The 17,536-nt window shown below is 40.4% G+C and overlaps 1 protein-coding gene across 1 annotated transcript in view; it reads left to right on the top strand.

Annotated features, from left to right (window-relative positions):
• The window catches only part of ATF6 (activating transcription factor 6), a 205,070-nt gene that overhangs the window by 25,392 nt on the left and 162,142 nt on the right, over nucleotides 1-17,536 (top strand). The window contains exons 6-8 of the mRNA XM_032845498.1: nucleotides 236-365; nucleotides 1,203-1,406; nucleotides 9,948-10,168. Coding sequence (XP_032701389.1) covers nucleotides 236-365; nucleotides 1,203-1,406; nucleotides 9,948-10,168 — 555 coding nt within the window. The remainder of the gene's footprint in view (nucleotides 1-235; nucleotides 366-1,202; nucleotides 1,407-9,947; nucleotides 10,169-17,536) is intronic.

The raw sequence follows: 17,536 nt of genomic DNA, 5'->3' as shown, positions 1-17,536 counted from the left end.
ACTTAGGCATCCTCTGCAATTTGAATTATTTTTCCTCTTGTATTGATGGATAATGTTACTTTATCCCCAGTCTCTTAGTACTCAGTATGTAAAGTTTCTAATACATCACACCTTTGCCTTGAAGTTTTCCTTGAATGTTTATCTGTTTATGTATGGATCTTGCCTCTCTAAACCATTTTCTGTTCAAGAATTACATTCTTCTCCATGAACTTGTTTGTATTTTATTTTGCTGTAGGAGGAGTTGGATTTGTCTTCTCCTTCCCAGATGTCTCCCCTTTCCCTTTATGGTGAAAGCTCTCATAGTCCCTCCTCAGCAGAGCCCCTGAAAGAAGATAAGCCCATTGTTGGTCCTAGGAGCAAAACTGGTATGACTCCCATCTCCTATCTTCTGTTCTTTCTAATTTGGATTGAACTTAGGTTCCATTTTTTTAAAAGAAAATGTTGGATTATGTGCATGTTTATTAATCTGGCTTTTTGTTTTTAAACAAGTGGGCCTGTCTTCTTTGGTTGTATTGTCTTTATGGGTGAAAAATGCTTTAAAGTAGATAAAGGCCTCATCATCTTCAGGAGAGAATTCAAGGATTCAGTTAAAGATAGTGAATGTGAGGGCCATTTGGGTGTGACATTTATTACCTCTTAATCTTCAGGCCTTATTCAGTGATTTTAGCTATTCGCTACCAGTTCTAATATCCCAGAGCTGCAGTGTGGTCGTTCCAACAAAAATCATCATTTTGACCATCAGTGTGGTCAAAAAGGAAGGCTCATTTGACTTCCACAGTAAATAAGTCATGACGATGTAATGTACAGCATGGTGCCTATGGTTAGTGATACTGTGTTATCTATTTGATTGCTAAGAGATTAGATCTTATAGGTTTTCATCACAAGAAAAAAAATTTGTAACTGTGGTAGCAGATGTTAACTAGACTTCTTGTGATAATCCTTTTGTGATACAAATATCAAATCATGTTGTACCCCTGAAGTTAATATAATGTTATATGTCAATTATAACCTCAAAAAAAGAGGTAGACCTCAGATGAAGGACTTTTCTTTAGTCCATTAAGTTATAGAGTAGCTAGGCTTAAACTCCGGGTAGGGACAGTTACTCAGAGGTCTAGATAATGTGTAGAAAAAGGTGTATCATAGAATCTGTTTTCTAGGAATTGCTTTCACAATGATCGGTGGTTTGTTTGGATTTTCTCCAGAAAATGGACTGACTCCAAAGAAAAAAATTCAGATGAATTCAAAACCTTCAATTCAGCCCAAGCCATTATTACTTCCAGCAGCACCTAAGACTCAGACGAACTCTGGCGTTCCAGCGAAAACCATCATTATTCAGACATTACCCACGCTTGTGCCGTTGGCAAAGCAGCAGCCAATTATCAGCATACATCCTGCGCCCTCTAAAGGTACCTGCGTGGAACTGGAGGCTGCATAGTTTAATTGGTGGCCGCTAAGGCTTGTATCATGTCATTTGTTTTAACTCAGGTTATAATTTCTGAGCACAGGCTGGGTGCCAGGAATTGTCCTTGGTTTTTGAGGATGTGACAGATGACTAACAGGTGGTTCTTGTTCTGACAAGGGAGATAGCTATCCAGATGAATTATATCAGATACTTCTTTTTTCTTACAGTTTTTTTTTTTTTAAGATTTTATTTATTTATTTGACAAAGATCACATGTAGGCAGAGAGGCAGGCAGAGAGAGAGAGAGGAGGAAGCAGGCCTCTTGCTAAGCCGAGAGCCCGATGCGGGGCTCAATCCCAGGACCCCAGGATCATGATCTGAGCCGAAGGCAGAGGCCTTAACCCACTGAGCCACCCAGGCGCCCCTTTTCTTACAGTTTTAATTATGAAAACACCTATCAGGATGGTGGTTTTATATAACCACTTGTAATGAAGAAGAAAATCCAGGAAACTTTATTGGCACCATTCTATCCTGAGAGTTTTGTGTCCCTGAACTCTTGTTTTTAAGGAGAGGTCAGTATGTAAATAGCGTTATGGGTCTATAGTTGAGTTCGGTGATAGCATGAGGCTCTTCGTCCCTGCAGAGGCAGCATGCTTTAGTAAACATGATCTTGAGTGAGGGCGTGAGGAAGAGAGCTCAACTCTTGTCTTCAGTTAAGAATATGTGTGTTTCGGGGCACCTGGGTGGCTCAGTGGGTTAAAGCCTGTGCCTTCGGCTCAGGTCGTGATCCTGGGGTCCTGGGATCGAGCCCCGCGTCGGGCACTCTGCTCAGCGGGGAGCCTGCTTCCCTTCCTCTCTCTGCCTGCCTCTCTGCCTACCTGTGATCTCTGTCTGTCAAATAAATAAAATCTTTAAAAAAAAAAAAGAAACCTCCCTTTAAAAAAAAAAAAAAAAAAAAAAAGAATATGTGCGTTTCTATATCGTGTCCACCAGATGGCCTTCGATCCTCAACTCTACACGAATTGTAGCATTGAAAGAACATACTTGAGGATTTGTGGTGCACAGATACAGGAATCATTTGCATGGGGAGATGTCTTAGGCAGATTATCTGTCATTCTCCTCATACTGATGTGTGTACACAGGAGTAAAGGAGAACCTGATCGACGTTCTTTTCCCGGATTTAGGGCTAGGTCTCAATGGTGTATGGATTGTAAACAAATGTTTCTTCTATGGCGATGTTTTCCAGCTCTAGATTGTTAGTTCCTTTTTTTGGAGCAAAAAGATCAAGTTTTAATGAGAGCAAGTTCATAAATTTGATTTCTAGTTACTCTGTTAGTTTTGTTTTAGTGTAAGGTCATGGACAATATAACATTGATAAAGAGAAGAACTAGGTGGGAGATTGGACGAGTCAGTGAAAAATCCATCAAAGTCTACCAGAACCCTAGACAAACCTGGAATACCAGCCCTTTCTGTACAGAGTCAGAACTGCTGCTTTTTTCATGTGAAAAATAGCAGTCCGATAGAAGAGGTGTTCTTGTGGTCTGTGAATGGATGTTAAGTGTTCATAACTTGAAATAAAATGTAAGATTTATTGTATGCGTGGACTTTTCTCAGGATAGTCTCCAAAACTTTCATCAGGATCTCAGAAGGGTCTGTGTCTTCCCAAAGGCTAAGAATGAATGAATGAACGAATGAATGAATGAATTTATTTTTTTAATAATTTTATTTTATTTTTTCAGTGTAAGGCTAAGAATTTAAACTTGTGAAGAACCTCATTATGGTTTCCATAAGTTCTTAAAACACAAGTGTAAAAAGCGAAAGCCGGACATTAATATGACTAGTGTGTGAAGTAAGGGGTATTCGTGAGAATTTGCTCTTAGCAGACCATGTTCAAGTGAAAGAAGACAAACCATTCTTTTCTGAGCAGTTTATCATGTTCAGAAACTCGAGTCATACATTATTCAGAACGTCCGTGCCTGCCCCTGAAGATAGTATTTATGTTTGCTAGTATAAGGCACTTGTGTGTTTTTCTAGTACAATCCAGAGAGTTGGTGTTATTATAACATACAGATTGAAGTGTACGTCTTCCATTTATTTGAAATAAAGTGGTAGAGGGGAAATACAGGAGAGGCATTTTATAGTTAATCAATGTAAGTGTCAGTAGTAAATACTTTACTATTAAAAAAGAAGTAATTTTTATAGGATTAAGTTCACATTCTCTAACTTGGAAGTAAAGCCCACCACGATTTGGCTCCAGTTTCATTTTCTAACTTTACATTATAATCACTCCTTTTTATAAACCCAACTTCCTCTTCTAGCCCAACCAATCTGGCCACTGTCCCTTGAAGTCTCTCATTTTTTCTAGTTTCTTGGCTTAGACCATTCTGTCTGCCTGAAACAACTTCTGTAACTTAAGTCCTGTACATCTATTAATGCTGTTAGGAGAAGTGCAGGTGAGAGATGATGAAAGCCCGGTGTGTCTGTGAAAGTGGAGAGCCAGGGTAGAGGGTGTGGAGGTTAGTATATGTGCTGCCGAAGCAAGCACGAGGGTGCGGAGGTTAAAAAGTGCAGAATCGCAAGCTTGGCAGTTGGATGCTTTGGAAAGGGGATGAAGGATAGAGAGGAATGTGCCCTATGTCTTGGGCTTGTCAGGTAGATGATAGTGCAAATCATTGAAATGGAGGATGGAGGTAAACTAACTTGCCTCAGGTCATTCTGCTCCTGAGAGGTAGAGGCAGAACTGGAGCCCGGGTGGTCTGGCTCAGCGTCTGTGCAATTGGTCATGCTACTAGATTTCCTCTGAAAGAATGTGCAGATGTGCTCCTTGATCTCCAGAATTCTGTCTAATTGGGGAGTTAACATATTTACAAAAATAAATAACAGTGACCGTGAGAACTAATGAGCTAATAATACGTGTAGTGCCCTTACAGAAGCTGTTACTATACAGAAATGGAAATTAATAATAGTAAATAATAGCTATCGTCGAAGTTCTTGCTGTGTGGCACTGTTGTGTTTAAGTGCCTTATCTTATTTAATCATTACACTGGCTCTGAGAATAGGTACTATTATTGTCTTCATTTTATAGACGAGAACATTAAGACACAGGAATCATTTACCCCAAGTCACACAGCTATGTTATTTTGACAAAGTAGGCATTCAGTAAATGTTTGATACATAGTTTGAAGCCTTTGAAGAAAGTTGAAAAGGAATAATGCCTGTCACACTCGGTGAGTCATACAGAGTCACAAGTATTCAGCATTGAATCTAGCCGTGTTCCATTAAGGGGGATTACCTGTAAGGTAAGGACGTATCATTAAGGGTGGACACAGCATTAATGTATGTCATGTCTGAAAGGATTCTGAGTGTGCTGCAATGGATAAATAGCCTATGGTTTTCCTTTTTGACTGCCCTTTTGTCCTTTTCATACTAGGGGCAGTAGTTCCTGTGTTCAGCTGCTAACTGTTTAAGGCCCAGAACAGTGCTTTGCAATGCGTTCTGTGATCCCTGAGCATCTAGCGGGCCAGTGTTTAGCAAGTCACCACAAGAGTTTTTTGTTTTCTTGAACATGTTATAATAGAAATTTCTCCCTATTCTGTCTTGGCATGCCTAGAATATTTAGAGGATCCTAGAGTTAGATGCTGCTAGGTAATTTGAGGATAGTTGGGCACCATGGGATGTTCATCATAGAAAACAGGAGGCAGCAGTGGCCTGGTAGGACTGGGAGCCACTTGGGTACACAGACCCTGCCTCTGTGTTGCCCCATCTCCCTCACTCCATGAGGTAGTTCTCTCAGCAAGGAGATGGTGATAACTACGCAACGGACAATACAGACTTGGGTTACTTTTCTAAATTTGTTTTAAGAAATAGCGCAAAGCCATTTGCGTGTGTTAACTGCAGCTAGAAGTATGATCATTTCTTTGAAATGTTTAATTCTTTACTTTTACCACCTCCTCTGCTCTTTGGAATAATCCCAAAGTTCACTGAGCAATATTTCATTTTGGGATTTTTTTTTTTTAAGATTTTATTTATTTATTGGACAGAGAGAGATCAAAGTACGCAGAGAGGCAGGCAGAGAGAGAGAGTAGGAAGCAGGCTCCCTGCCAAGCAGAGAGCCCTATGCGGGGCTCGATCCCAGGACCCTGAGATCATGACCTGAGCCGAAGGCAGAGGCTTAACCCACTGAGCCACCCAGGCACCCCCGTTTTGGGATCTTTTTATTGTAATCTTTAAACCAAGAAGATGCGGAACACTGCTTCCCATAATGCTCTTCTCAGAGTATTGGCTTAACTCAGTGGCTCCCACACTACAGACTGTGTACCCCAGGGTATGGGTGGTGGGAATAGTAGCCTTTGGCATTTTGCAAGGCCTCTGCAAACCCATATACTGACAGGTATTTTCTGTAGCCTGAATAATTTGTTTTATATATTTTTGTACTCCTATTTTTAAAATTTTTGTGGCTATAGTTCAGATTAGTAAACTACAAATTTATTTTAAATTGTTACTAGGTTTTTGTTGTGGTTGTTTTTTTAAGTAATGTGGGGCTCGAACTCATGACTCTGAGATCAAGACATGAGCTGAGATCAAGAGTCTCAGCCTGACAGAGCCACCCAGGTGCCCCTGATACTAAGTTCTTTTTTTTTTTTTTTTTTAAGATTTTATTTATTTATTTGACAGACAGAGATCACAAGCAGGCAGAGAGGCAGGCAGAGAGAGAGAGGGAAGCAGGCTCCCCACTGAGCAGAGAGCCTGATGCAGGACTCGATCCCAGAACCCTGAGATCATGACTTGAGCTGAAGGCAGAGGCTCTAACCCACCGAGTCACCCAGGCGCCCCTGTTACTAAGTTCTTAATAGCTGCTTCTCATGTATTTTCTCAGTCCTGAAACTGAAAGGACAGCCATGATCATCTTGGGTGACCATGATACTTTTTGATATTAAAGAAGAGTGGTCACTTGGTTTAAGGTTTACATAATGATGAGTGTGTCTTCTTCTAGTACCAGATTGTACTTTCTTTTCTTTTTTTTTTTTTAAGATTTTATTTATTTGAGGGGGTGCCTGCGTGGCTCAGTGGGTTAAAGCCTCTGCCTTTGGCTCAGGTCATGATCCCAGGGTCCTGGGATCAAGCCCCGCATCAGGCTTTCTGCTCAGCAGAAGGCCTGCTTCCTCCTCTCTCTCTGCCTGCCTCTCTGCCTACTCTCTCTCTGTCAAATAAATAAAATCTTAAAAAGAAAAAAAAAAGATTTTATTTATTTGAGAGAGTATGGCAGTGTAGAAGCGAGTGGGGGAGGAGCAGAGCAAGAGAAATCTTAAGCAGACTCCCTCCTGAGCTCGGTACTCTACACGGGGCTTAGTCTCATGACCCTGAGATCATGACCTGAGCCGAAATCAAGAGTCGAGCGCTTAACCAGCTGAACCACCCAGCATCCCCTGGACTGTAATTTCTTTTTATTTCTTTTTTATTTCTTTTCAGTGTTCCAGAATTTGTTTATGCACCACACCCAGTGCTCCATGCAGTACGTGCCCTCCATAATACCCACCACCAGGCTCACCCGACCCCCATCCCCTCCCCTCCCAAACCCTCAGTTTGTCTCTCAGAGTCCACAGTCTCTCATGCTTCGTCTCCCCACTCCGATTTCCCCCAACTCCCTTCTCTCCATCTCCCAGTGTCCTCCATGTTATTCCTTATGCTCCACAAGTAAGTGAAACCATATGATAATTGACTTACCCTGCTTGACTTACTTCACTCAGCGTAATCTCTTTCAGTCCCATCCATGTTGATACAAAAGTTGGGTGTTCATCCTTTCTGATGGAGGCATAATACTCTATTGTATATATGGACCATATCTTCTTTATCCATTTGTCCACTGAAGGGCATCTTGGTTCTCTCCACAGTTTGTTGACTGTGGCCATTGTTGCTATGAACACTGGGGAACAGATGACCCTTCTTTTCACTACATCTGTATCTTTGGGGTAAATACCCAGTAGGCAATTGCAGGGTCATAGGGAAGCTCTATTTTTAATTTCTTAAGGAATCTCCACACTGTTTTCCGAAGTGGCTGCACCAGCTTGCATTCCCACCAACAGTTTAAGAGGATTCCCTTTTCTCCACATCCCCTCCAACACATGTTTCCTGTCTTGCTAATTTTGGCCATTCTAAGTGGTGTAAGGTGGTATCTCAATGTGGTTTTGATTTGAATCTCCCTGATGGCTAATGATGATGAACATTTTTTCACACATCTGTTAGCCATTTGTATTAGACTGTAATTTCTTAATAATGAGAGTTATTAAGAAACCTTACACCTGGTCATGAGCTTTTTATTTTATATGTTTATTTGAATATTTGACCTAAGCATATTTATATCTGCTTATGAGTCATCTCCTCATTTAAATGTTTTTATTTCATATAAGAAGTTTTTCCGGGGGAAAAAAGATAAAAATGTTTAGAGATCACTTTTGTCCAAATAAATTACACGTTAAAAATCTATGAAGTTAACTTTTTTATGTGGGATAAAATGCTGTTAACTAAACTCTAGTTTTAGTGTGCTTTTTGGGGCCATGTGAAACATAAAGACTTTGATTTTATAGAAGTGACCTTTTTTTTTTTTTAAAGCTAAGACAGGTGTTCTTAACAAACAGGTGTTTCAAAGTATTATTTAGATTTTTAGTTTTTCTTGATCCTTTGAAATACCAAGCTGAATTTTACGTGGGTCGTGTTACACTGGCTGAAAGTAGAATGCTTTTTTTTTTCCTGCCTTGAAGAAGAATTATAAATATTTATGTAATTGTAGTTGCTGGTTACTGTAGTACCTTTTTTTGCTGGATAGGCCCAAGCAGCTGTGGATGCTGGGGGAGGCTTTCAGCACCTTGTAAAATTGGCCAGATCTGAAAGGAAGCATTCAGTAGGCAAGTGAGATTTCTAAAAGACCAGAGTTCTGAGTCATGGGAGTCTTCTTTAGGTTAATGATACTAAGTCTCCTCAGATTAGTGTAATTTAAAAAACAATGTTTAATGTGGAGATTTAAGAAAAAGATTTAGAGGCCATTTTGTGTGTTTAGGGGGAGTTGGTATTATCTACAGATAATTTTAAGTTACAGATTTGTCTCCTGTGCTTGTTCACTGTGAACTCATTTCAAATGGTTTTAATGTTGTTTGTTTGTTTTAAGATTTTCTTTATTTATTTGACACAGAGAGAGAGAGATCACAAGTAGGCAGAGCAGCAGGCAGCGAGAGGGGGAAGCAGGCTCCCTGCTGAGCAGAGAGCCTGATGTGGGGCTCGATCCTAGGACCCTGAGATCATGACCAGAGCCAAAGACAGAGTCTTAACCCACTGAGCCACCCAGGTGCCCCTCAGTGTTTTTTTAATAAGGACATTGTGAACAACTTCATAAAAAAAGTATATTTTTTAATTGAAGTATAATTAACATAGCGTTATTAGTTTCGGGTGTACAGTGTAATGACTGAACAATTCTGCTCGTGACTCAGTGCTCATCGCAGTAAGTGTCACTCTTCATCCCCTTCGTTTCATCTGCCCACCTCCCTGCTGGCAACCACCAGTTCTCTTTAAGAGTCTGGGTTTTGGTTTTTTTAATTTTTTGTTTCTATTTTTTTAGAGACAGAGTATGACTGGGTAGTGGGGCAAGGGCGGCAGAGGGAGAGGGAAAGAGAGAATCCCAGGCAAGCCCCACACCCAACTTGGAGCCTGCCACAGAGCTCGTTCTCATGGCCCTGAGATTACAACTCCAGCTGAGGGCGAGAGTCTGATGCTTAGATGACTGAGCCGCCTAGGTGTCCCTGGAGTCTGTTTTTGTTGTTGTTTGTCCCTTTTCTCTGTTCATTTGTTTCTTAAATTCCACATATGTTTGTCTTTCTTGGACTTATTTCACTTAGCAGAATAGTGGTTAGATCCATCCATGTTTTTGCAGATGGCAAGATCTCATCTTTTTTACAGCAAAATAGTATTCCATTGCTTATATAGGCCACTTGTTCTTTATCCATTCATCAGTAGGTGGATACTTGGGATGCATCCGTATCTTGGCTTTGGGAGATATTACTGCAAGTTTTAACATTTTTGATATTTGTAGTCCCTGGGCTGCCACATATTGAGTCACCGAATCTCCATTTGTATATTATTGGTGCTGTATTTCTAAATCCTGTTAATTTAAAATATGTGGCTCTCAGTGTTCAGGATAAAAGATTCATTATTTATAATATGAAAAATACTTCTTGGCGCTCATAAATTTCCGTGGTTAATAGAGAAATCTGTGTGTAACTCAGCAAGTTTGACATGAATATAGTTGAGAAAAAATGTGGACATACATTGTTCATGATAACTTCATAGGAAACAAATGTAGTTGGTTTCATTAAAAACAAAACATCAGAAGTCACTGTGCGTGTGTGCTGCTGTTGATTATGTTTTAATTGGTGGTTTTAAATGCCCTCAGTGTCCTCCTCCTCTTGTATCCGCAGAAGAGACCTAAATGTTAAACACTGTCCTTTGTCATAGTGGTCACGCACACTCTGACTCCTTTCCTGTTTCCTCCACCGCAGGTCCGACCGTCGTGCTTTCTCAGCCTGCGGTCGTACAACTTCAGGCTCCTGGAGTCCTGCCCTCTTCTGCCCCAGTCCTTGCTGTCGCCGGGGGAGCCACACAACTACCTAATCACATGGTGAATGTGGTGCCGGCCCCTGTGGCAAACAGCCCAGTGAATGGAAAACTTGCAGTGACTAAACCTGTCCTACAAAGTACCATGAGAAGCGTGGGCTCGGATGTGAGTGGTGCAACTTCGTGCTCTATCATGCCTGACTGAAAAAGACAACAAGGACAAAACCACACTGTTTTGTTTTTGTTGCCTTGTTTTTGCTTTTTGAAGTTTGTCATCTTGCCTTGGCAAATTAGCATGTCAAAATCTAAGTGAAAAGGTTTTAGAAAGTCTGAAGTTGTTTGATGAAAAGTGATGTTTGCATACTTTCCTCTGTAACTCCTTCTTTCAAGCTCTCCTCGCATTCTGCAAGGCCCTCCCCAACCCAGTCAGACACTAGTATTTTCCAAGACTCTTTCATGTCTCCTGATTGAAATGTTTTTGGCAGTTCCCAGATAAGAGCCTGTAGACTATTTTTTTGTCAGGATTTACATTTACCTTCTCTCTTGATTTATTGAAGGGTTTTCACCACTGCAAAATGATGACTTGCTACTCTTAGGAGCTCTCTTAATGATTAGTTGGTATTTTCCCATCTTTGCAAATCCTCAGATTTTCTAGCACATTTTAGGTTTATTTATTTATTTTTTTATAATTTACAAATCACAGAAAGTTTCCTAAGACCTGTCTTCCTCAAAGCCAGTTATAGCATTTGCCAGCTAACTTTTGCTTTCTTTAAAAGTGATATAAAAATATCTCATGTATTAAGTAGTAATTGAACATTGTAGGCTTAAAGTTTAATGAAGTTTAAGTCAAATAATCACTTTGACAGTGGATTCTCCTAAACTGTTAGTGGGAAGGCAAACCCATATGTGTTTTCTTTAAAATAAAAGTAGATATTCTTGGTTGTTAATATTGCTACTCTACCTTTTCTTTAGGTATTGCAAAATACTTTTAAAATTTTGTGCCTTATTATAATCTGTTGTACCATGATTTATTAACTAGCATGTTAGTAGCCCAGTAGTGAGATTGCTCTATTGTTGCATAAACACAACTAAGTAATGTCCATTCAGCAGTATTTTAAAGACCCATAACAAAGGAATATTATCTGATGAAAGCAGAACATTGAAGATCTCCAATAATTCCCATAGTTTTGAAAACTGTGTGTGTCCAGACATGGAAGAAAATTTAGTGTCGAACGAGAATACACATGGATAGTACAGGATTAGCCTTGACTGTTAAAGTTCATTTATTTTGAGGACTAGAGAAGGTTAAGCGTAGTGGTTATGGCATAATAGGCACTAAAACACAGTATGGGCTTCAGTTGAGGATGAAATCGTACGGTGCTGGGATTTGCTTAAAATACTCTGGGGCAGGGGGCAAGGAGCACAGGATGGAGGAAACAAGATTGGCAAAATGTGATGATCATTAAAGTTGGGCGTAATCTTTCTCTCCTTTTGGTGTGTGGGAAAATTTCCACAATAAGTAAATAACAACAAAAGTCCAAAAATATCCTGTGCTATTTTCAACTAAAAAGTTATACAGCCAATAAAAGAAAGAGTATGTTTTTCACAGGAGACTGAGATAGCTAAGAATGATGAAAGAGAGTATTTTTTAAATGATCCTTTAAAATTTCCTTTTAATCCTCTTTAAGTTATGAATTTGAATATGTTCTGTGGTACTCCCAAATGCAACTGGCAAATAGAAAATATTCAAAATTGTCTTTTTATTTTTAAAGATTCCTCTGTTTATCTGAGAGAGCGAGAGTGTGCATGCTCTTACAGCGGAGAGGGGCAGAAGGAGAGGGAGACTATCAAATGGACTCCTCACCAAGCACGGAGCCTGATGCAGGGCTCGCTCTCACCACCCTGAGATTATGACTTAAGCCGAAATCGAGAGTCGGGAATTCGACCCAGGAGCCCCTCAAAGTTGTCTTTATATCATGTTAGGACATTTAAAATACTTATTATGAAATATCTTAGACATGAAAAAAGGTAAAGACTAATTAGAAATTAAAAAAATATAGATCGACAGTATGTCACAGTTGTTAAATTATTCACATAGTGTTAGTTTGTGTTCTTGGCTTTCTAACATCCGATTGTGGGACAGTCCAGAGGCATGTGGCTAGGATAGGGAAGATGTCTTGAAACGATGTTCTAGTAGAGGAATGGTTTAAGGGTTGGAATGACTCCATAAACAAGAAGAGAACACTGAGCATAGGTCTGGGAGCTGATTCCAGGACGTGAAGGTTGATGTGTAGAAAACAGGATGATCTGGGTTGTTCCAGAAGACTCAGCTAGAATAGGTGCAGATACATTATAGAAAGATTTTGTCTCATCCTAAAATTCTTTGATTGTGTCATTGCATTTAAAAACAGGAGGAGGGGGACGCCTGGGTGGTTCAGTTGGTTAAGCATCTGCCTTCAGCTCAGGTTATGATCACAGGGCCCTCGGATTGAATCCTGGGGAGCCTGCTTCTCCCTCTGCTTCCTCCTCTGCTTTCCACTCGTCCTGCTTGTGTTCTCTTTCTCTCTGACAAATAAGTAAAATCTTACAAAAAAAAAAAAAGCAGGAGGAAGCCTTTTTTTCCTTCTAGGCTAATATCTGAATAATGAACGTCTGTAATGTTGGCACTCATCATTGTATTCTACAGACCCATTTTGTAATCTCTGAACATTTCAATTAATTATTTGTTGAACAGACGTTTGCCATAAGTTCCTTGGTGTGAAAGAACTTTTTTTTTCAAGATTTTATTTATTTATTTGACAGATCACAAGTAGGCAGAGAGACAGGCAGAGAGAGAGGAAGGGAAGCAGGATCCCTGCCGAGCAGAGAGCCCCATGTGGGGCTCAATCCCAGGATCCTGGGATCATGTCCTGAGCCAAGGCAGAGGCTTTAACCCACTGAGCCACCCAGGCGCCCTGAAAGAACATGTTTGTTCTGCTCTTGCATCAGTAAATTATTCTGATAAAGTCTCAGTCAACATTGAACTGGGGGATGTGTGAGATGCAAAAGTATAGGCCTGACAGGCATCATCTTTTTTTTTTTTTTTAAACCAATATTTATTGGTTACCATTGTTATTACTTTCCAGAGTTTAGAGTTGACAATATTATAGAAGAGAGATTTCACGTACTGTGTGTCTAGTGCAAGAGACCTAAAGGTGATTAGAGTAAATTTCTAGTCAACATGCATTAAGGTTTTGTGTTTATTTTTCCCTGGCCAGCACATCAGGAGGTGAGCCAGGTCTTTTCAGTATGAGTTCTCTGGTCGAGGTTTTGACTTAATGTTTATTTCAAGTAAAGAAACATCAGTCTGTACTATCAGCTGGCCAAGCTGCTCAGGAACCCAAAGAAAATTTGTTCCAGAAGGAGCTACAGGAAACTTTGATCTGCTGGTATAGTCTCCTGTGTTAAAACTTGGTTGACCTTAATAGTGCACATGTTTGTTAGACTCAAGTCCTATTAAATTATGATAAATTTGAAGTAGTATAAATTCTGGATTCAAAATGGCCAAAAAGAAAAATTTTTCATTATGTGCTTTTTGTGCTTTTGAATCAAAAGCCTGGTGAAAAAGCTGTAATTCAGCAGAAGAAAGCATATCAGTCTTTCGTGGCTTTATAATGCTGACATGGCTTCTTTTTCCTACCTTTTTTGTTCTTTCATTTGGCTAGTTTCACTCTCTAGAGGCCTGCTACTGCCCTGAGTAGCGTTTTTTGCATACCAGATTCTGCAGACTGCATTCGGTGCCACATTTTCTGTTATGAAACAGTTTGCCTGGTTCAAATTATAATCTCACTCTTCCTGTCTTTTGCTGGTAAATCTGTTCTCTTTAACTCTTGGAAACCTTACCTAAGTTTTCAAGAAATATGGTTGGTTTTTGGCTCTGATCGTGATGGAAAAAATGAACATGGTCTCTCATTTCAGTGTAGAAATTCTCTTATTTCTTGGTAAAAGGCAATCTTAGAACTGCAAAGTTGCCTTCATAGGAGAGGGTGCATATCTTTCTTTAAAGAGCTATTGAATGTTGTCAGACATCAAACCACGGACTTGAACGTAGGCAGACTATTTATTTATTTATTTTAAGATTTTATTTATTTATTTAACAGAGAGAGACCACAAGTAGGCAGGAAGGCAGGTAGAGTGGGAGGCGGAAGTAGGCTTCCCGCTGAGCAGAAAGCCCAATGCGGGGCTCGATCCCAGGACCCTGAGATCATGACCTGAGCCAAAGGCAGAGGCTTTAACCCACTGAGCCACCCAGGCGCCCCTAGGCAGAGTATTTGGATCTGCATTGCTATAACTACTACTACGTACCCATCATAATTCCATAAAGTTCATGAAACATTATGGCCCCGGTTTTAGGGCTATGGAGTTACATTGTTGTTGTTATTTTGGGGGGATAAAAGACCAGGGGAAAACAAGTGGGGAAATGATATTCTACATCCTCTGTGGCGGACCAAGGTGGAGCCCAAACCTTTAATGGAAGTCAGGTGGTGACAATGGAAAGAAAATGATCAGGAGCTAGGTCAGAATTAGAAATTCCAGATGGGAGGCTGATCGAGGGTACAAGGCTTGCTGACAGGAGGCCTCAGGCCTTCCTCTCAGTCCGTTCACCCCATTAAGCATCTTACAAACCCTTTATTCTCGCACTGTTCTGATTCTTTACTTAATGACCTCGATCCCTCCCAACCCAGTCCCTAGCCCTTGGGAGTCCCTGTCCTGGTCACTAAAGCCAACATGAGAAGCTGGGGGCCGGGGGGATCCCTTTCCACCTGCCTGCAGGTATTAGAAATAGTGTGAAGGGGATTCCTTTGGCATAACTGAACGGAACCTTGTTAATTTCTTTTCTCTGGAGACAGTGCTAGTTCGGCTCAAGATTTCAGGTATTGTTAGTATTTTGAGCGTGGAGGTGATGTGATCTGGGACCAGACGGGGCCAGTACACACAGTGTTCCTTTATGGCTGTGCAGGAGGGCTGAGTTTTGGGAGTCTAGCACTTCTCCAGCGAGCAGTGAGCAATTTTCCTCATTGTCCAGAGGAAGACATTACCTCATCTCACAAGGTTTTTTGCTGGAAACATAGCCCTGAGAAAGGGCCTGGGTAAAGAGCGGTTAGGGCCTTGTATTCTTGGCATGCCCAGGAAGATGTATAGCAGCAGGACTCCCAAGAGACCCCTGGAGAAGTATCTTTCAAGAAAAATATGCATCTAAAATAATTCGTTTACAGTGCAAAACAATGCAGAGAAACCCTTAGAAAGATGGAGAGTGCCTGCGTTCTCTTTCGGGAGAAAAAAAAAAAGCGTTGTTTCTAATGACACTTAAGCTGCTTATTTTATCTGTAACACCCAAGAGTAAGTCCTCTGTTAGGTCCAAGTAGGAGCTGAATATCCATCCTTAAATGATGCGGCCAGCCTAGATCTAAGAAGATGAAGAATGAATAGATACTTTTCAGTGATGGAATTCTTTAATAACAAAGACATTGAGATCGTGATATTTCTATAGGCTTTAAAGTAGAGGAATCCGTCAGAACCAGTTCAGCAGAAAGGATTTGGAGGACTCAAAAGATATCCAGATTTTAGTAAAATATTACTTCTGTGCTGATTACTTTTCTGGCTTTGCTGCTACCAGGGACTGTGCAAATCAAAGAAAAACATGCTTTGTTAAAATACTTGTAGTTTCTCTTTGGGGCTTTAAAAAGTTTATCTTGAATAAGGACTTTGGCAAGTAATTTTCATTTGTGGTTACAGTAGCTTTGGAAAGGGAAGTGAGCAGAAGGTGGTTTTATTCCTCCTCTAGGTTCTATTGTATTAGGTTAGATTTCTGTCCCGGCACCTGGAGCATTCTTCTGTATTTTTTAGTTTAGCAGCTTGATACGGTTAATAAATAATTATTCTTAAAGGGATCCTGATTTTTTTTTTTTAAAGATTTTATTTATCTGACAGAGACAGACACAGTGAGAGAGGGAACACAAGCAAGGAGAGTGGGAGAGGGAGAAGCAGGCTTCCTGCAGAGCAGGGAGCCCAGGGAGCCTGATGCAGCGCTCAATCCCAGGACCCAAGGATCATGACCTGAGCCGAGGGCAGATGCTCAACGCCTGAGCCACTCAGGCGCCCCGGGATCCTGATTTCTATCTTCATAAATAATTAACACTTAATTCTCTTTTCTCTGATTTCCTTTCCTGCATCCTATCCCTGAGGACAGTCCTTCCATGTTACAGATGAGTATAGCCACTCGGTCTCCCTGCCCAGAAGCAGTCGTTGTCACTCATTTTTTGTGCCTCTGTCCTGAGACAGTTCCTTAATGTGATTCTAGTTTTAGCCATTTACCTGTTCTACAGAAGTGGTAACGAGCATGTCCATTCTGTCCTGCACCTTGCTTTTCTCATTTGGTATATCTTAGGGAACTCTCTGGATCAGTACATGAACATTTTTCTTTTTCTTTAATAGTTGCGGGGTAGTCTGTTTCATGCAGGCATCATAATTACTTAAGACTTTTGAAGTTTTTTTCTTTGTAAGCATTCCTCCATCGAGTAACTTGGTACTTAATGTTGTTTATGTGCAAGGATATCTGGAGGAGACATTTCAGGACTGTACTAAGAGAGTCAGAAGGTAGGTAGTTTTTCGATATTGATAAATATAGTTAAATGGGCCACCATTGGGGTAGTAGTTTTAATTCATCCTTCCACTTTGAGTGTGTGAGAGTGCCAGTCATGGGGCTGCTCAGAGCCTTCTATGGACGGCGTCTCCACAGAGAGTTCCCCTTTTCCTTACGTCACCCCTTTCCTTGCATAATCGTTTATAATACTGGGTATGTGCATTTGTCTGGAGAGAGAGAGTCTATAGCTTCCTGGGTAATTTTTTTAGTAGCTTGTTGAGATAAAATTCACACACCATTGAGTTCTGAAATTTAGTGGTTTTCAGTATATTCACAGAGTCGTGCTGTGATCACTGCTAATTCCAGAATGTTCTCATGACCCTAAAAAGAAGCTCCGTACCCATTAGCAGTCATTCCTGTTCTGATCTTTTCCCCAGCCCCTAGCAACCACTAGTCTGCATTCTGTTTGTATGGAATTGCCTATTCTGGACATTTCATGTCAGTAGAATTATCCAGGGTGGCCGTTTGTGTATGACTTCTTTTACTTAGCACAATGTTTTTCAAGGTCCATTCAAATCATAACAAGTATCAGTACTTACTCCTTTTTATTGCCAAATGATTTCCCATTGTTTGGCTGGATGACGTTTTGAATTATTCATTTACCAGTTAATGGGGATTTGGGTGGTGGCCACTTTTTGGCTATTAGGAATAATACTGCTTTGAACATTCATGTGTAAGTTTTCATAGTCTTTTTGAAACCCTTTTTAATATAGAGAGTATTTACACATCAGTGAGAAAAATGCAAGTTAACCCAACAAATAGGACAAAATATATGAATAGATAATTCACAAAAGAGAATGGCAGGTTTTTCAGGAAGGTATCAGTGGCTCTGTATTCTTGAATGGGGTATGC

Source organism: Lontra canadensis, unplaced genomic scaffold (genome assembly GCF_010015895.1).
Source record: "Lontra canadensis isolate GAN:19392208 unplaced genomic scaffold, GSC_riverotter_1.0 scaffold164, whole genome shotgun sequence".
NCBI lineage: Eukaryota > Metazoa > Chordata > Mammalia > Carnivora > Mustelidae > Lontra > Lontra canadensis.
This window is presented reverse-complemented; position numbering and strand designations above follow the sequence as displayed.